Source organism: Trichomycterus rosablanca, chromosome 24 (genome assembly GCF_030014385.1).
Source record: "Trichomycterus rosablanca isolate fTriRos1 chromosome 24, fTriRos1.hap1, whole genome shotgun sequence".
Lineage (NCBI taxonomy): Eukaryota > Metazoa > Chordata > Actinopteri > Siluriformes > Trichomycteridae > Trichomycterus > Trichomycterus rosablanca.
This window is the reverse complement of record NC_086011.1, coordinates 6416323-6437111: the sequence shown is the minus strand read 5'-3', so window position 1 is coordinate 6437111 and position 20789 is coordinate 6416323. Positions and strand designations below refer to the sequence as shown.

Sequence of the window (20789 nt, the reverse complement as noted above, 5' to 3'; positions counted from 1 at the left end):
TATGTGCCAGCTCAGAAAGGTCAGTGAGAGTGTCTGTGAACCAGAGAGTTTCGCATGTAAGGGAGGCAGGTTGAGAGTCTATTGAGGGAGGAAATGGAGCCATATTGCTCTTATAAATTAATGGAAAAATAAACACACTTACTGGCAACCACACCACACATTCTATTCCAGCAGCATAAGCACTGTGGGGACTGCTTTACTAGAGGGGTTTATTTCACTGAGTTTTCTTATTAAAATAATTAGATTCTGCAGAAACATAACAAAATGTTCAATAAAGCGCAGCATAATCCAGCAGTCCAGCCAAAGCATAACATACCATTTTACGTACCAAGTGCTCTTGGGAAAATACCATATAGATCATATTAATTTAAAGGGATAAAAAAGCTGTGGCTTTCTTATCCTACAAAACACAAGTAATTAGTGTATGAAATGTTATATTTCTAAAATATAAGACCTGTAAGACAGTGCCAAGCTATTATAAAGTCTATAGAAGTAGCTGCAGGTAGTCACAGGTGTAATAGACTACTGTGATGCCCAAGCTCCCACATACTGTTTTTATTTTAATTTGAACACTCGGATGACAAGTTTGTACATAAAATAAATGCATAAACTTAAGATAAACAATAATGGGCGCTGCATTACTTTTGAAGGCATAAAAAAGCTTCCGAAACATGTCCAGTATCAACTGGTCTTTTGCAAAATAATAAAACTCATGCACGTTTTTTAGAACAGACATGTTCGTTAACGGTACGTCAACCATACACACCTGTGAGCTCCTGATGTGAGAGACCTAATCTGTGTAAAGGACAAATATCTCCCCTGCTGAGAACCTGAAATCAGTCCTAACTGCCCTTCATCAAAAGAGGCCATTACTCATCAAATCTGCCATCACCATTAAGCTAATGATGCTTTGAATGAACAACCATTTGGTAGCGTGTGTCGTTGGTTAATCCAAGGACATCACATGGTCCATTGTGCCAGTCACAGCTGTGCAGCGCATGCCATGCTTGTCGCTCATCTGGGCTGGTGGGGAACAAAGGTGGACCGGTCTGTCTCTTTTAGTCTTGAACACATTTAGATACAAGAAAAAGTATGGTGTGCAATGCACCTTAAACAAGTTAAACTTAAACTTCATCTGTCCAGTGAAGATCATCCAACATAAGATGTACAGCAATATTCTCTGGATGTTAACTCTTTTGGCCAACCTCAGCAGTGCACGTTGTGTTCTTGGTGTGATCTTTGCAGGATGTCTCCTCCAAGACATTACTAAAGACCCCTTTTTAAAAAGAACAGACTTACAAATTAAGTTTCTTTTGATGGCACAGGACATTCATACCTTCACTCTTAGTTATTCTCTGGAATAACTAACTTGACTTTGTTAGTTAGTAGGTAGCTGAGATGTTCACATCCCTGTACAGTCTAAACCATAAGTAAACAATCAAGGGTTTATTACAATCATAAAATGTACAATTTCTCAGTTAAGGGAGCATGTGTTATAAGGAAGCTATTATGTGTCATGCAGGTGATCCCAAAGCGTTCACAACCTTGTTTTTGGCACACTGGGCATCCTTCGCTCCACCCAGTTAGTTTGGCAAAGCTCGGCGAGTATCTAAAGGTGTTCACCTGTACCTTCTGAGCACGCCGCTTGTCTGCTCTCTGGTTCTGGTGATATATTCGGCTAAAGTTGGACACGATGACGGGCACGGGCAAGGCTATTACCAGAACCCCGCTCAGGGAGCAGATGGAGCCAAAAATCTTCCCCGCAATCGTCTTCGGCACCATGTCTCCATAACTAAAGGGAACAGAGAGTGGAAAAATAGCATGACAAGAAAGCTAGAATGCTAGAAAGACATGGGACATGAAAAGAGATGATACAAAAAGGTATTAGTTTCAGTCAAGACACAAACCTCTTTCACAAATCCTTTTTTGATTTTGAGAGACTTCCTTTCGGATTGCAGGATGCACCGTGTCGGATGATGCTTCAGAAGCTTATTCCACACCATATTTACAGTCATTTCATAATTTAAAAACACACACTCCAGAGACTTTACACTATGATGCAGAGGCATAAAGTCAAGGAGCTGGGTTTCTATCTGCAGAGCACAGAGCTGGTGTAACACAGTATGCCAGCTGATTTCCATGCCAGGCCCAGACTGGGGACATCTGTGCAGTGGCATGAGCTCTTATAAACCAGAGGCCTTATCAGAGCTGTCAGGTACAAGCTGGTATGGAATGATGCCAGGGGCTAACTTTGTGAAGTACCTGCTGAGATAAGCAAAGGGGTGCTTGAAGAATACTGATGGGAGTAAATGATTTTTATTATTTGGTGTACATGCTGTAAATCTGGGGCATTTGTTTTGGATATATGACATATGCATACATTTTGGATATATACACAGCCTCTATACACAAAAATGAGCTATGGTGTAAAACTTTTTACCTTGTGTAAATTTTGTATCTGTTTTATAAAAGTCTCTTTCTCTGGAACCTAGCTTATGTCTAAGGGGGTGGAGTCTTTGTAACCAGTACGCTGCAGTGGGTGACAGGATTTTTAACACGCTCGGCCACATTTCTCCATGCTATTGCTGGTTTAAGTTTTGCGGCTCACATCCATTCTACACGTGTCCAAACCATCTCAACCTATGCTGTTCTGTATGTTCCTTGATATCCGGTTGCAGATGACATCTGGCTCAGATGATATCTTCTTTCAGCTTCTCCTGTTAGGGGTCACCACAGCGGAAGATGGATCTTCTCCATCTTGCCCTCTCTTGAGCACTACTCCCTTACTGCATCCATACACCACCTCTTTGGCCTTCCTTTTCATCCTTCTCCTGATACAGCCCTTATTCCTCTTCTGCACATACCCAAATCATCTCAATCTCACCTCTTTAAAACATCCTACCTGCGCTGTCCCTTTAACTAACTCCTTTCTGATCTTGTCCATCCTTGTCACTCCTAAAAGACTTTCTGTCCGGTTTTTTTTGTCAGTGCTAGCGCCTCAAAGCCTCATTGTCTTGAAAACGTTCTCCTTCACTCTTGCAGATATCTTTCATGTCTCTCTTCAGAATTTCAGCTATTATGATTCCATTTCTTTGACAATTGCAATTTGAATTGCCATTTGAACCAGATAATTTTGGTTAAGAGGCCTGGTAAAGCAGTGGTTTAATATCAAGGTTTAAGTCTCAATAGAACTACTGGCCTGGTCAGGCCCCTTGCAGACACAACTGGTCATGTTTAAGGCTAAACGGGGAAGTACCTCCTTGCTGAGAGCATAGACAGTTTCTCCTTGTGTAAACTGCACAAGAGGAAAGCGTTTGCTAGGCTGTTTTTTTTTGCACTGGCTAGTGAGGTGGTGTGAAGGTTGTCATGTAAAATTGGATATGTTGAGACAAAAAAGGTAAAAAAAAAAAAAGTAAGAAAATTTTATCTAAGAAACTGGTTAAAAAACTCTTGGTAGCTACGACTGAATAATGGAAATACTGTAGGTGGCTGTGACTGGAAGTGATATTCATAGATCAACCATATCCACCAAAAGGTTATATAAGACTTATATGAAAATGTTGTAAAAGAAAGCACTGAACAATAGTTACTTTAGATGTGGTGGTAATACTATGACAATATAGGCTACTATAATATAGGCCAGCAGCAGGCACAGGTAATATGATTAGGACTAATGGGGAAAAATACACAACAGAAAGATGATCAATAAAAACTTAATTCTCCATGAATGAATGAATGAAACCTTTATTGTCATTGCACATTGTACTTGTACACTTGCACAACGAAATTGAAGTGCAACCCCCCTCCCCCCCTCGGTGCAAGAAAACAACAACAGCAAACAATATTAGCACTATATACAAATACAATCAACACTCAAACAAAACAAAAGCTGAACAGAAGTGATTGCACATGTCCCATTGACATTTTTCAATTTAAATTATAAGTTGCACATTACACATTGGCCCATTAAAAGTGAAATATGAAATTGCACGAGACCCATTGAAATGACACATGATGTGTCACATGTTTGTATTTAAGAGAGATATGGCCCTGTTGTAAAAACTGTCTCTCAGTCTATTTGTCCTTGTTTTAATTGGCCTGTAACGTCTACCAGAGGGCAGCAGTTCGAACATCCGGTATCCTGGGTGTGTACTGTCTTTTTTAATTTTGTGTGCCCTCCTGAGACAGCGGGTGCTGTAGAGTTCCTTTAGGGATGGGAGAGGCTGCCCAATGATTTTCTGGGCGGTGTTGATGACCCTCCGTATGGCCTTCTTGTGTGCCGTGGTGCAGCTGGAGAACCACACAGAGATGCAATAAGTCAGCACTCTCCACGGAGCAGTGGTAGAAAACAGTCAGCAGTTCTTTCTTCAGGTTGAGCCTCCTGAGGATCCTCAGAAAGTGGAGGCGCTGCTGGGCCCCCTTCACTACCGCCGAGGTGTTAGAGCTCCATTGGAGGTCTGCGTCCATATACACCCTCAGGAACTTGAAGCTGGGTACCCTCTCCACACACTCCCCATTAATCCAAAACCGTGCGGAAAAACAATGATGCAAAGGTAAACTGTCCAAACTAGTCTTGACTATATTGAACACGTTGACTGAGGTTTTAATATGTAACACTTGTAACAGACTTTGCAGGAGTACGAAGGAACTTACCGTTGTAAATGTAGATATGTTAAATCAGCTGTGTACATCACTTAACCTTGTCAGATGTTAATTAGTCTAAAGGAATGGCAACCACAGAAATACCACAATCGCTCCTGTATGCGTTATTCAAGGTGAACAAAACAGTTCATCTGCAGTTCGAATTCACTACAGTTTCTTCACGCTCACTGCACTAAAGTAATGGTGTACTATTATTCTGCCAAGAGTTGTCTGAATGTCAAAAAAGTCCCAGATTATATGCCAGAAAAAACACAAAGATATGGCATGATTAATTATGGATTTGCTTTGAAGGCTTTTTTTTTATCCCTTTGCTAGTAAAGTACAAACAACTCGATTCAGACCAAACAATAGGTGCATCAGTAAAACCCAGGACAAGTCAGTGAGCCAATAATAAGCACAGGGTTCCATCAATCTTAGCTCCCGTTCTTTCTTTTGAAAGCTGTCTAAGCTATTGTAAAAACAAAGATAAAAGAAATAGGGAAAGAAAAAGCAAGTGGAGGAGACAACACAATTTAATAAAGTCTTTTGCCTTTGCTTCCATGTCACACTTCAGAATTTCAGCTATTACGATTCTATTTTAATGACAGTCTCTGGCATGCTTGACTTGATTCTTATCTTTTTTTAAGTTTTAGTGTAGTAGAAATGTAAATGTATTAATCTAGATACAAAATATTAATTTAGGCCTTTTTTGTCCTACTGACTGCAAGTAAAGAACTTCCACTATTAACTCGTTAATGGTCTCACAAGAAAATAATGTTTAAAATTTTTTTTTATTTTGCATTTCTTAGTTTCTTGACTTGATTGATTGACTTGAATGTGGTGACCCATCTTTGCTTGTTAAAACTCTTGTACTAATTCACTTGCTTACTGTGTTTCAAACATAAGTATTCATTTTTTATTTGTATATTTTTCCCCCCAATTTTCTCCCTAATCTAGTCGTATCCAATCACCCTGATTGCATCACGCTTTACCTCTACCGATACAACCCTCCACTGCTGACTGAGGAGCTTCGCAACTGACACACGCCCCCTCCGACACCTGCGCAGTACCGACTGCCCCTTTTCACCTGCATGAGGTGAGTTTATATGCGGATCAGCCTTGTGCACAGAGAGCCACACCCTAATCAAAGCATTATTCCCCAACTCTGAGCAGGCACCATCAATCAGCCAGCAGAGGTCATAATTGCACCAGTTATAAGGAACCCTTTATGAGGTCCAGCTCATTCCACCCTGAACAACAGCCAACTGTTGTTCATGTGGCCGCCCAGCCCAGTTGGATGGCAGAGCTGAGATTCGATACGATGTATTTGAAGTCCCAGCTCTGGTGTGCTAGTGTATTTTACCGCTGCGCCATCTGAGTGGCCATTTCTCTCTATGTTTATATCAGTTAAAAAACAATTCAAGACAATTAACAAATTACTGATTCTTGTTTAGTTGCACTTTACAAAATTTTCCAACTTTGGCAGAAATGTGGTTTGTATTTGTGTGACTTGGATAAAAAACAGAACACATTTTATTAACAAAAGGCCAGAAGCAATAACTGCAGGCAAAACAGCAGGTGCAGAAAATACAGGGTCTTTTAAATTGGCTTGATTTCTCCATTATTTGGAGAAGAAACTCTATTGCAGTTCAATACTCCAGTGATAGATTACTTGGTAAAAAAGGGCACACTAGAGTCAGACCTGCCATCAACTTGGGGAGAAACATCGGAAATAAAACAATCTGTGATTCTGCTGGTGATTTATTCAAACAAAAGGTTTTGTGTTGTTGTTTCCCTTCTATTTTGCGAAATAAATAGTCATTTTGAAAGGAAAGTGCTGTAAAATGGGATCCATTTGAGAGATTCTTCACACAGGAACTTAAAAGTTTGGATCATTCCGAGTTTTGGGAATGAAGGGGAAATATTTTTGGTCTGTTACATTACAGTGAATTACCAGCTCATTTGGGTGACATCAGGTGAACAGAGTCTCCCTTAAGTACCCGTCATGGCATTAATGATATCATCCCTTCGGCTTCTACAGCCTTGACATATGGTCCTTTGCCAAGGAGAGAAGAAAACAAAACAAATATTACTCTGTGAATTGGGCCCACCATTCTGCCCACGGATTGTAATAGTATTTTAAAAAATCTAGCCACTTTGGTGTATCAGGCAGCATCCCATAGCATTCAGATGATCCGTTTAGAATGGGCCATGATTCCAACCTTTCACTCTTTTTATATGTAGTACTTCTCGATTGCTGTGGCACTACCTCTAAACACTAAGCCTAAGACAGGAAAACAGCTGAGGCTCCCCAGAGACACACTCTCACCTAAAACACTATGCACAAATTAGGAATACATGTCAGGCCAGAGTGCCAGTCCATTGAAGGGCACCACAAACCTCAAAGTTCATTCATGCACACCAAAGGGCAACTTAGAGTTGTCACTCCACCACCTGCATATACAATGTACCCAAGTAAAACCCATGCAGACACATGATTAACATGTTAAACTCTTTAGACAGTGATTAGAGGAGAGGATTGAACTCTGGTGCCCAGGGCTCATGTTGTGTCATGGCACCCGCTCCAGCTGTGCCACCGTGCTACCAGCTGTGTCACAGTGCCACCCTTGTTATTGTATTTCTTTCCAATTGGTGTGCAATCAATACATCTAAGTACATTTTATATTATATTATATATTATATTATTTTAGAATTTTATAAATATATAAGTGTTTTTACAGTGGTACGTTTTAGCAAGGGGCGGTCGGGTGGCGCAGTGGTAAAACACGCTAGCAAACCAGAGCTGACATTTTGAACTTGACGATTCGAATCTCATCTCTGCTACCAGCAGGCTGGGCGCCTACACAAACAATGACTGGCTCGTTGTTCCTGGGAGGGTGCCAGAGGGGATTCCTCATAACTGATGCAGTTACGACCTCTGCTGGCTGACTGATGGCACCTGCACAGAGACGAGGGTTAATGTGATCAGGGTGTGTCTCTCCGTACACAAAGCTGATCCGCATACAGTGTATCACAAAAGTGAGTACACCCCTCACATTTCTGCAGATATTTAAGTATATCTTTTCATGGGACAACACTGACAAAATGACACTTTGACACAATGAAAAGTAGTCTGTGTGCAGCTTATATAACAGTGTAAATTTATTCTTACCTCAAAATAACTCAATATACAGCCATTAATGTCTAAACCACCGGCAACAAAAGTGAGTACACCCCTAAGAGACTACACCCCTAAATGTCCAAATTGAGCACTGCTTGTCATTTTCCCTCCAAAATGTCATGTGATTTGTTAGTGTTACTAGGTCTCAGGTGTGCATAGGGAGCAGGTGTGTTCAATTTAGTAGTACAGCTCTCACACTCTCTCATACTGGTCACTGAAAGTTCCAACATGGCACCTCATGGCAAAGAACTCTCTGAGGATCTTAAAAGACGAATTGTTGCGCTACATGAAGATGGCCAAGGCTACAAGAAGATTGCCAACACCCTGAAACTGAGCTGCAGCACAGTGGCCAAGATCATCCAGCGTTTTAAAAGAGCAGGGTCCACTCAGAACAGACCTCGCGTTGGTCGTCCAAAGAAGCTGAGTGCACGTGCTCAGCGTCACATCCAACTGCTGTCTTTGAAAGATAGGCGCAGGAGTGCTGTCAGCATTGCTGCAGAGATTGAAAAGGTGGGGGGTCAGCCTGTCAGTGCTCAGACCATACGCCGCACACTACATAAAATTGGTCTGCATGGCTGTCACCCCAGAAGGAAGCCTCTTCTGAAGTCTCTACACAAGAAAGCCCGCAAACAGTTTGCTGAAGACATGTCAACAAAGGACATGGATTACTGGAACCATGTCCTATGGTCTGATGAGACCAAGATTAATTTGTTTGGTTCAGATGGTCTCAAGCATGTGTGGCGGCAATCAGGTGAGGAGTACAAAGATAAGTGTGTCATGCCTACAGTCAAGCATGGTGGTGGGAATGCCATGGTCTGGGGCTGCATGAGTGCAGCAGGTGTTGGGGAGTTACATTTCATTGAGGGACACATGAACTCCAATATGTACTGTGAAATACTGAGCAGAGCATGATCCCCTCCCTCCGGAAACTGGGTCGCAGGGCAGTGTTCCAGCATGATAATGACCCCAAACACACCTCTAAGACGACCACTGCTTTATTGAAGAGGCTGAGGGTAAAGGTGATGGACTGGCCAAGCATGTCTCCAGACCTAAACCCAATCGAACATCTTTGGGGCATCCTCAAGCGGAAGGTGGAGGAGTGCAAAGTCTCGAATATCCGCCAGCTCCGTGATGTCGTCATGGAGGAGTGGAAAAGCATTCCAGTGGCAACCTGTGAAGCTCTGGTAAACTCCATGCCCAGGAGAGTTAAGGAAGTTCTGCGAAATAATGGTGGCCACACAAAATATTGACACTTCAGGAACTTTCACTAAGGGGTGTACTCACTTTTGTTGCCGGTGGTTTAGACATTAATGGCTGTATATTGAGTTATTTTGAGGGAAGAATAAATTTACACTGTTATATAAGCTGCACACAGACTACTTTTCATTGTGTCAAAGTGTCATTTTGTCAGTGTTGTCCCATGAAAAGATATACTTAAATATCTGCAGAAATGTGAGGGGTGTACTCACTTTTGTGATACACTGTATGAACTCGCTTTGTGCAGGTAAAAAGATGCATTTGGCTACTGCACACGTTCGTATTACTCACGGCTCTCCTCAGTCAGAGTGGAGGTCAACATCAGTAGAGAGGTAGTGTAATGCAATCGGGGAATTGGACATGACTAGATTGCAAAATTCAGCAAAGTGTTGATTGTCAGTTTGATTGTTGTTCAGATAAAAACATGTACCTTGCATGTCTAAAAAAGTTACACTTTCAAACAGTTGACTTCACTACCTCCTCGTTTTGTGTGTCAGCTTCCTGTTATAAATAAGTATGTGGTAAACAAGTGAACCAGACTGTTGCTATGGGACAGGGCAGGAGACAGCATGCAATACATCAAGTGGTAGAAATGACAGCAGGATGCTCACCAGTGGAGATGATCGGGTTATGGTGTCTGATCTTTCTAAAACTGGTAAAACCCAATGAAGCACTGTAAAAAGAGTGCAGCACCAAAATATTCCAGATAATAGAGGAGGAAGAAACAAATAAGGGAAGGTAGGGTGGGGTCAGGCAAAGCCAGCTTAACAGTGATATGATCCTGTAGTGTGCGACCCCATATCGCTGATCAATCACCAGGGGGGATCTCAGACGAGTCTGTCTGGTCTTCCGAACTATATTTTGTCATGAAAACACATGATAAGTGTCAAGGGCTTCAATGATACCATGTCAAAAAATACACGTCTACAAGAAGCTAGCGATCAAAGTTGTTTGTGTGCTGATATGTAGTGTCAAAGCAAGTAGAAAATTGAATGCATCTGGGTGAAGGAGTGGTTGGGCTACGCTGCCAGCAGGGATTGTCTGTTCTGCAGAGAGAGTTGGAGGTCATTTTTTTTGCGATGCAATGTTGGTATTATGGTTTGGCATGGACGATAAGGTCACAAATACTGTAAAGCTTGTGTATGCCCCTGCCCCAAACATTCACAACTCCTCCGCCGGGTTTCCTATCAAAACATATCACAACCTTTCAGAGTACAGGATTTGGAGTCCCCGACATGTCCAGATATTTAACATGCTGGATATTTTTCCTAAGTCTGCAAGCGTTTGTTGAGCCGCTTGGATTGAGTCGTTGAACAGTTCACACATATCAATCGAGAGTCGATTTAGAGTCCTGAGTGAACACTGATCTGTATAAATGAATTGCCTTAGTACAGGCAAAGTGTTTACCCATGTTTTAAGTGACGTCAACCTGTTAAATGAACACTTTAGTAAACATGCACATTTAGAAGAGACTTTAGCTGCTTAAGCAAATTAATTGATTAATTTTTTTGGTGTGCCACACATACCTCCTTGTCTTGAGCATCTTTAGCTTTGCACCCTTGCATTACTGTTCTTTTACTGTTACTGAAACCTCTTTTAAGAGACAAAGCAGAATGAGAAGCAACAGAAAATCAATTTCAAGGAAATCTCTTCTCTCTGCTGTGGTTGCACGGGTCTCGATTGGAAGAGCGTCTGCAATTGCTTTCAAAACAAGGATGAAATTCTCTCCAGCACATTTGTATCGATTGTCTACTGATAGCCAATGAATTACATAAACCGGATCAGCAATTGTGATAATAGAGGGAAACGTAAACAAACCATTCGAGTCTGGGACAAAGGCTGAAAATATCTACAATCAGCAAGTTTGATGAACTTTCCATTAGAAAATCGAGAACCATAACGGGTTGAGGAAGATAGATGAGGAACAGGTAATTATATCATAATTTCACAACCATGCCCCGGACTACGTCAGCGCTAATGACTCATGACTCGTTCCAGATTGGCAATCATTTCCACAGAGATATCGGCTGTCTCATTGAATCGAAAGCGACATTTTAACGCGTTGGAAGAATCTAGAGACTGGTAAAACTTGTGGAAAAGCTCCACGGGTTGCTGAGAGGGAAATCTAATGAGAGAGGTGAAATCAAAGTGGAGCTATTCATGGTGAGATGGAATCAAGGGAGCTGGCTAATTTCTGCCTAGACCCTCAGGGGGTGAAGCGGAACTCAACTTCCAAAGCATGAAACGTACAAGCAAGATATGAGATATGGAAAAACTATATGTATGTGACAGCCTTTTAAATTAGGCAAGGCATATCTGATTAATGCATGCTAATTTATAAACCACATCTAAAAATATGCAGAATGGATTTTTCCATATTCCCCCTTTTACCCCCAAACCTTTTTTTTTTCATCTAGATTATCCATAAATCAGACATCTCTCATGCAGGTGCCTTGACCAGCCAGCAGCAATGAGGAAACCTATCAACCAATCCCTCTGCCAGACACGGCCAATTGTGTCTGTGTGGGCACTTGAACTTAAGATCTCAGCTGTGGTGGGATAACGCATGAGACGGCTGCACTACCCAAGTGCCCTTATGGACCAACCTTCCAAACAGTGGGCATCCAGTTATAGTTATGCATCCTCTAAACAGATTATGATGGAGATCCTAGTACCTTGGCCCCATGATGTGCCAACTCCCAATCCATCCATGATGTGCCAATCCATTTGCCAACGTTGGTTGGGCACTCTACAGGCACAACTGACCATGTCTGAGGAAGGAAAGGCCATATGGGGAATTACCATTGTGTTACTGCAACAGCGTCTCCTACAGTCTGGTCAAGTTGACTAGATTAGGAGAAAATCCACAGGTGGCCTGCAAGATCTGCCCTGCTAACTAAGTGTGACTGTAAATGGTAAATGTTTAAGCAACAACAGGTCAGTGAATTATTAATTATTAACGACTTGTTTTACTACCACTGTTGGTCTATAGAAGTCACATGACTGTATAATTGATTTTCCCCATTCTAATTTAGTAATTCCATTGCCACTTGCACAACCCCCAAGCTGATCAAGAAGGGGCCACATGTTTGCCCTCACCCCCTGACACATGAGAAGTCACAGGGGAAGTCATAAGTCAACGGTTTTTGTCTGCTCATTTCCAGCTGATTGATATTACTTTAAAATGGAAAATACGCTAGCACACCAGAGCTGGGATTTCGAATACATCGTATCGAATCTCAGCTCTGCCATCCGGCTGGGCTGGGCAGTTACATGAACAACGTTTGGCTGTTGTTCATACAGGGTTAGGAAGCCAGATAGGGACCTCATAACTGATGCAATTACGACCTCTGCTCGCTGGTTGATGGCGTCTGCACAGAGTAAAGGAATAATGCTGATCAGGGTGTGGCTGTCCGTGCACAGGGCTGATTCGTATATGAACTCGGCTGGTGCAGGTGAAAAAATGCAGTCGGCTACTGCTCACGTGTCGGAGGGGGAGTGTCAGTTCGCTCTCCTCAATCAGGGCCCGGGGTCAGTGCCAGTAGAGACGAAGTAAAAATTGGACACACTAAAAATCGGGAGAAAGTACAGCTCAGAATAATTGCTCAGAGTACAGCAGGAAGACTGCAAAAGCATAAACTGCAGCCATTAAAGGAAGGATATATAATGCAGGCAATGCTGCATAGCCTTAAGCATGAAGCAACCTGTTCAGATCATCTGTTTGAATGCATAAAGCCTTTTAATTTCTAATAAAAAAAAGTGCAAGGTTGTGTACGCTGAGGGATATACAAAGCAGAGGACACAGAGAAAGGATCCTGGCTTTGTCACTGAGCTGTTTAATGAGCAGTGGGAGGATTATGAGCTATATGACTCGTTCAGCTTTGCAATGCGGACTCATTCATCATTTAGTTAAAAAAAAGTACACAAGCAAGCAAATGCAATTATAGACTTCTATAGAGTCCAAAAGCGCTGGTCCACTCCAAAGATTTTATGCTTATCTAATCATTAATCAACAACTAATATAGCATCTAAAGAATAAATTATAAATGAAAAACTAAACACCAAAAACCCTTTCATTACTTGGTTTTCTTTAATATTATTCATAAAACTGACAAACACATTCTGGCCCATCTAATAAGTATTAGAACATCTGTTCATGTGCACCATGCCCTTATTTAAACAAATTTTAGAGGCCATTAATATATGAACTGTAGAGATTTATGAAGCTGGAAAAGGCCACAAGTCTCTTGTGTTTACTATATGCAAAATAATGAGCAAAAATAGAAGAATTCCACAGAGAAAACCAACATAAAAAACTCCCAATTCTTCATATCTTCAGTTTGCAACACTTATAAATTCTACAGCACAGGTCTATTCTGTGGGCAGAGAAAACAGCCACAGCCTTAAAACTTGGACAAATTAATGTCTATGATGTTGACGTGAGATGCCCAACAAGCTCATGGCCGGATACCTTGGATACACATACGTACATTTGACGACGTAGTTTAAGTTGACAAATATTTTAGCAGAACTGTCTATGTCTGTAAATAAAGAATATGAAAACTTGATTAACTTTAAAGTATGGTGGAGAATGTATCATCAGGGCCTAAACTACTTTTGTTCATTAAGAGACTAACAGAACGATTTAAATCAACAAAATGGTTTTAAAATAAAAGAACTTTTTGGAATGCATTTTGCCTTCCAAACACCGACAGTTTATGTTTATTTGATCACACTTAATAAGCCTACTTGAGTCTTAGTTCCTTTTGCGTAATAATAAAATAACAAAACAATAACAATGTTTCCAGTCACACTGAGCTGATATATATTTCTGAAGATGTGCCCCAATGTCAAGATCTTCCTTCCCCCGGCTCATATTGCTAACCAGACCCAATTATACCAGTTTGTCCTCTTAATGTCCTGGTGGTAGTGTGTTAGTGTGTGTTGTGCTGGTAGGAGTGGATCAGACACAGCAGCGCTGCTGGAGTTTTTAAATACTGTGTCCACTCACTGTCCACTCTATTAGACACTCCTACCTAGTTGGTCCACCTTGTAGATGTAAAGTCAGAGACGATCGCTCATCTATTGCTGCTGTTTGAGTTGGTCATCTTCTAGACCTTCATATGGATATTTTTGGTTGGTGGACTATTTTCAGTCCAGCAGTGACGGTGAGGTGTTTAAAAACTCCATCAACGCTGCTGTGTCTGATCCACTCATACCAGCACAACACACACTAACACACCACCACCATGTCAGTGTCACTGCAGTGCTGAGAATGATCCACCACCTAAATAATACCTGCTCTGTAGTGGTCCTGTGGGGGTCCTGACCATTGAAGAACAGCATGAAAGGGGGTAACAAAGCATGCAGAGAAACAGATGGACTACAGTCAGTAATTGTAGAACTACAAAGTGCTTCTATATGGTAAGTTGAGCTGATAAAATGGACAGTGAAACAAGGAGGTGGTTTTAATGTTATATAACAGTTTGATCCACTGCTCTAGACTGTTGTATGGTTGATCAGTACATTGGACAGTTCGTATTTACAGTAAGACATTCGTATTAAGTACTGTTCACGTAGACATTGTTGCTTTTCCATAGGGGCAGTCATGCTGAAACAAGAAAGAGGCTTTTCCATGTAGATGTTGGAAGCATATCATTTGTATCTGATAGCAGTTGGTTTAGTTGAAACACTTGGACTTAATAATTATGAGGGGTGTCCACATATTCTGGCACAAAAAGTTTTCTTTATCCTAAACAATACAGAGCTAAAGCCAATAATAATTTCAGTGCTATAAACTGAAAACAAATGAATTGTTCTGGTGTTCGAACAAGCAATCGACAATCTATACATGTAGGTGAGGTTTAGGAGATGGAAGAACAGTGAACTTTGAATAATTACAAACCAAACTTGAGAGAGAAGAGAAAGAACGGTGATTAAATAATTAAACTGGCTACCTTTATTTCAAGAGTGCAGAGTACTTGATTTCATTAAGCCGAGCTTTTTTGAATTGATGGCAATCCGGCTAGAAATAAAGTCTTGAAATCTGTGCATAATTTTGACATTTTTCATTTAAAATTGCTTAAGAATGATTCATCTTAGGGCTTTTTATTCTATTGCAATGAAGTGAATGCAATTTTATAATTGAATCTTGCACACATTAGACAAAATCAAAAGTTTCTACCTCGGGTTTCTTTATACAACCTAAAGTCCTTAAATTTTGCTCTTCCTAATGTTGGATCCAAACAAACATTTAAAAACAACATCCTTTGGATAAATGTATCCTTATAATGAATATCGGGACAAAAAAACCCTGATCAAAGTGACCAACTGTGAGAATATAAAATCCAAGCAACAGCCGGTTTGGGTTTTGTTCAAAAGCACAACAGTGGCAGCTTGGTGGTGGCCAGAGTTGGAACGCTCCAACTTCAGTCAATAATCCAGTAATTTAACTGCTGAGCAACCACTGCCAAAAAGCTGCACAGAGACCCTTCATTTATTATTTTAATTTTATCAACTGCTTTATCCTGATCAGGGTTGTAGAGGGACTGGAACCTGTTCCAGAAACACTGGGCACTAGGTGGGAATACAGAGCAGTTCATTACAAGACAGTACACACTTACTTATGCACAATTACTCATCCGTTGTGATCGTTTGTGGTAGCTAACCCACTTAGGGGACATGAAAAGAAATGAAATGAAGAATAGGGGTGGGTTTAAAAACAGACCTAATAATAATTAATCATTAATAAGGGGTGGCTTAGTGGGTAGCACTGTCGCCTCACAGCAAGAAGGTCCTGGGTTCGATCCCCAGGCGGGGCGGTCCGGGTCCTTTCTGAGCGAAGTTTGCATGTTCTCCCTGTGTCTGCGTGGGTTTCCTCTGGGAGCTCCGGTTTCCTCCCACAGTCCAAAAACATGCAGTCAGGTTAATTGGAGATACCGAATTGCCCTACAGGTGAATGGGTGTGTGTGCTTGTATGTGTGTCTGCCCTGCGATGGACTGGTGCCCCGTCCAGGGTGTTACTGTGTGCCTTGCGCCCATTGAAAAGCTGGTATAGGCTACAGCCCCCCACCCCCCCAAACCCTAATTGGATAAGTGGTTAAGAAAGTGAGTGAGAATGAGTTGTAGCATAGTGGTTAAGGTACTGGACTTGTAATTGGAAAATCACTGGTTGAAACCCCACCAATGCCAGGTTGCCACTGTTGGACCCTTGAGCAAGGCCCTTAACCCCCAATTGCTTAGGCTGTATACTGTCACAGTACTGTAAGTTGCTGTCGATAAAAGCGTCTCCTAAATGCCAAATTGTAAATGTAAATGACACTTATATGGAGGCATAAGACACACAAATGGGTCTGTGGATAAACATTAGTGACTCTGATGGCTTCCCTAATCCCTAATTATTGCTAACGTGTATAAAATCAGTTCTATAAAATGAATGACCTGCTTTCAGCTTGGTGGCAACAGCAACCGTGTGCAAGACAAGGTCCATAAAAGCTTGGTTTGATGAGTTTGGTGTGGAGAAACTTGTAGTTCTTCCAGAGCTCCAATTCAATTTAATGTCTTTAGGATGATTTGGACCATTGACGGCAAGCCAAACCTCCTAGTCCAACATCAATACTTGGCCTTTCAAATGCACTTTTGACTAAATCCATGCACAACTTCCAGGAAACACTCCTAAAATGGTATAAAAATGTGCCGCTATAGCAGAAAACGTCCCATATTAATGCCATGGTTTTGGACACTTCATGTTCAGGTGTGTACATATTTTTGCCAAATTGTGTGTTACATGAAACACATTTTTAAATGCTCCAACTTTCCATCACAACCATTCCAGACCTACGAGCTCAACGAGCCTAGTCTCGCCGGAGCTGCCCGCTCTACTTTGGGCCAGGATCACTGCTATTTAATTAAGCACCCCTCCCTTCAATCGGCCCTAGCAGTGGAAGCCCAGAAATGAACAGGTTCTCTGGGCCTGGGTTTTAAAAAGGCCACTAAGTAGGTTGCAGACAAAAAAAAAGAAGTAGGCTACCGGTGAGGCTCAGGAGAGCGCTGAGATTTAGTTTTCGAAAGATGACTTTCTACTTCAGAGGGAATTTTGGATGCAGGGTGAATTGTGGTGCTGGATGGTGGGTGAAGATCTCAAAAGATGATCTCTGACCTAAACCAGAAGACCAAATAAAACAGCCTATTTCAAAAACTAATGTGACCTCTATGTGAACAACAGCCACTGTGTCATTGTGGGAATTTGTGCCCATTTAGTCAAAACAGGATTTGTATGCATGGGCACTGATGTTGGTCAAGAAAGCTTTAATTGATATTCCAGCCTTTAAAGCTGTTCAGTTGGGTTGAGGTCAGACCTCTGTGCAGGCCAATGGAATTTCTTTAAACCAAGCTTTTCTTCATGTCTTCAGAAAAGAGCCTTCCCTAAACTATTGCTCCAAAGTTGGGTGCAGATAATTCCTTTATATAATTGATTTATTACACTGTTAGCATGCATTCAAAAAATGGATGTCCTAATACGTTTGTCCATATAGCATATATAGTATATATACTGATCAGCCATAACATTAAAACCACCTCCTTGTTTCTACACTCACTGTCCATTTTATCAGCTCCACTTACCATATAGAAGCACTTTGTAGTTCTACAATTACTGACTGTAGTCCATCTGTTTCTCTGCATGCTTTGTTAGCCCCCTTTCATGCTGTTCTTCAGTGGTCAGGACCCCCACAGGACCACTACAGAGCAGGTATTATTTAGGTGGTGGATCATTCTCAGCACTGCAGTGACACTGACATGGTGGTGGTGTGTTAGTGTGTGTTGTGCTGGTATGAGTGGATCAGACACAGCAGCGCTGCTGGAGTTTTTAAACACCTCACCGTCACTGCTGGACCGAGAATAGTCCACCAACCAAAAATATCCAGCCAACAGCGTCCTGTGGGCAGCGTCCTGTGACCACTGATGAAGGTCTACAAGATGACCAACTCAAACAGCAGCAATAGATGAGCGATCGTCTCTGACTTTACAGCTACAAGGTGGACCAACTAGGTCGGAGTGTCTAATAAAATGGACAGTGAGTGGACAAGGTATTTAAAAACTGATCCGTGTATACACACTGCTAAAAGGAGTGGGCATCCCTTCCAATTCTTCAGTTAAGGTGTTTCAGCCACACCCATTGATGCCTGTTTGTACCAATGTGAACATGAGGTCCAAAAAGAACTTAATTGGCTTGCAGTCCTGACCTCAATCCAACTGAACAAAAGGGTTAAAAAGGATTGAGTTAAAGACCCATTTGTATTGACTAAACGGACACAAATTCCCACAGTGACACTCCAGCATATAATGGGAAAGACTTCCCATTGGAGTGAAGGCTATTATAGCTGTAAGGAAGAGGTTATCCAAATGATTGGATAGTCCAACAGTCATGGTCAGATATCTATATCCTTTGGACATTTTTACTCTATCAATAATAATGGACAGTGTGCTCATCAATAATCTTCATACACGTCTTCTATAGATGCGTCTGTTTCAGCCTCAGGAACGTTTCCTCACACATGGGTTCCTAATTAAACCCCAAATGTTCTTCTAAATGGCAGGAAATCTGTGTTTATGAAAATTTTTGGGTAAAACGCCACGAGCCAACATGCACACGATGGCACACCATTAGTATTCCAGCAGTGTATCCTGTGTCATCCTTGCTGAAAGTACGAGTACGCCGGTTTTTATTAGATTAAGATGAAAAGTGAAACAAAGCTGCTGGCATTACTCCCCTGTGGCTTTTTTTTACTCAGAGCAGAGGACAAATTAGATGAACGTAGCAGCTGGCAGAGCTAACAAATGTGGTGCTTCAATGGCTGGACTAATATTTGCCCATTTTCTGTGCATATGTATTCTGACAGTGACATTTTAATAAAGTTCATTAGGTTTATGTTATTGTATCTCAAAGGTGGCAGGAGAGTAAATAGATCTTGTGATTCTACTTAAGCGTATTTGTACAGAATCCAGTAGAATGATTTTGAAAATTACAGGCAACAAGCAGTAATTTATAACTATCCATCAGCATTATTTTATTGATTTATTTTTTCGTTTTTGAAAAATAAAAGGCTTTTTACTTTATTTTAGAACATGGATGATGCCATTTGTGGCAAGAGCATTATTGAGTTTGGGCCATGATGTATGTAAGTACCTGATGAAAAATGCCTGTCTGTTCCAATATATCCAAAATATACTGAATGACTTGGACAGAGTCCTGAACTCAAGACCAGTCAAGCAAACTAATACAAAATTTAATTTATGTAAAGCAATTTTATGGCCTCAGTTTATGCACTAGGTCCTTCCCTAAACTGTCCATGCAATGTTTGAGGTACACGTCTTCATAATGTAGTTGTTGTTTTTGAGGCATCTAGCACATTCAAACTGCAGCCAACACTTTTGGCATTGTAATCTAAAGATTGGGTGCAGACACATAGCATAGCATCCTACAGACAGTTCTTGTGTTAATGCTACTCTTAGAGGCAGTTTGGAACTCAGTAGTAAATGCTGCAGGTGACACCAGACAATTTTTACTAGTGGTATTGAGACTTTGGCTTCTGACTATGGCTGAGATACAAACAACCATGCTACCTTTGATGATGATTTTTTCTGGTTTATCTTTTGTGAACCCTCTTTTCTAATAACGCTCCTGATGATTCCATTACAAACTATTTAGGACTTCTATCACTATTATATACTATCATTTAATAAAGAATTACAGCTTCTATGGAGGCAAATGTGGCCATTCTTTTTATATGTGGCCTGATATGAATATAATAATACAAGTTTTGTTTGGACTATTACCTGTAGCTAAACAGTTAACTACTGGTTAGCTACAAATTCAAGTATGATAAATGCCTGGACTTTAGAATTATTAATGACTGGTACCTGCAGAAGCCACTGAGACACAAATAGGGCAAAATTATCAAATGGCTTTTTACTTTATTTTAGAACATAAATTATGACATTTGTGGCCATTTGGCCACAAGAGCATTATTAAGTTTGGGCCATGATGTAAGTACCTGATGAAAAATGTCTGTCTGTTCCAATATATCCAAAATATACTGAATAGCCTTGAGCTCAGGGTCATGGACGATGTAGTTTTGTAAGGTAACTTCCAAGTTTAAAACCAGTTTAAAAACAGCAGCTTTATGTACCTGTAGTAAAAGGGTGACTAAAATAGCCAATTACAGGGGGTGTTTACATACTTTTGGACTTGCAGTTTAAATAAAAAAAATTATAATATTAAAACAAAGTAACAAAAAACCCCTGGCACAAATTAACTTCAAAGGAGCCCATTACATTTTTGGCATAAAGCTTCAGCACGGATATTTTCTTAACTTCAAACAAGGTCTTTAATTCACTGCAAAGCACATTTTGTTCTCTCATTTGTCTCAACTCTCAACCTGTTTCGTAGTTTTTTTTGTTTTGCATTTTTAAAACGGCAAATTAAGAAACGTTTTAGGACAATGTAATAAGAAAAACACTGTAACTTTGATAAGATACTTATGACATCCTTTCTAAATATTGTGAAAGCCTTTCCAGAGGTTTTTGTCCAGCAACGTCTTATCAGGTGTGCAGATTCAGTAAATCTTTACACAATATTATGTACGGTAGATGCTAAAAAACTAAATTATTTGAAATTCTTGCTTCAACAGATGAATATGAACTTCAACAT

General features: G+C 40.8%; 1 protein-coding gene across 1 annotated transcript in view; it reads right to left on the bottom strand.

Moving 5' to 3' along the window:
• The window catches only part of LOC134301612 (potassium voltage-gated channel subfamily D member 3-like), an 81327-nt gene that overhangs the window by 11154 nt on the left and 49384 nt on the right, over positions 1 to 20789 (bottom strand). The window contains exon 2 of the mRNA XM_062986398.1: positions 1630 to 1792. Coding sequence (XP_062842468.1) covers positions 1630 to 1792 — 163 coding nt within the window. The remainder of the gene's footprint in view (positions 1 to 1629; positions 1793 to 20789) is intronic.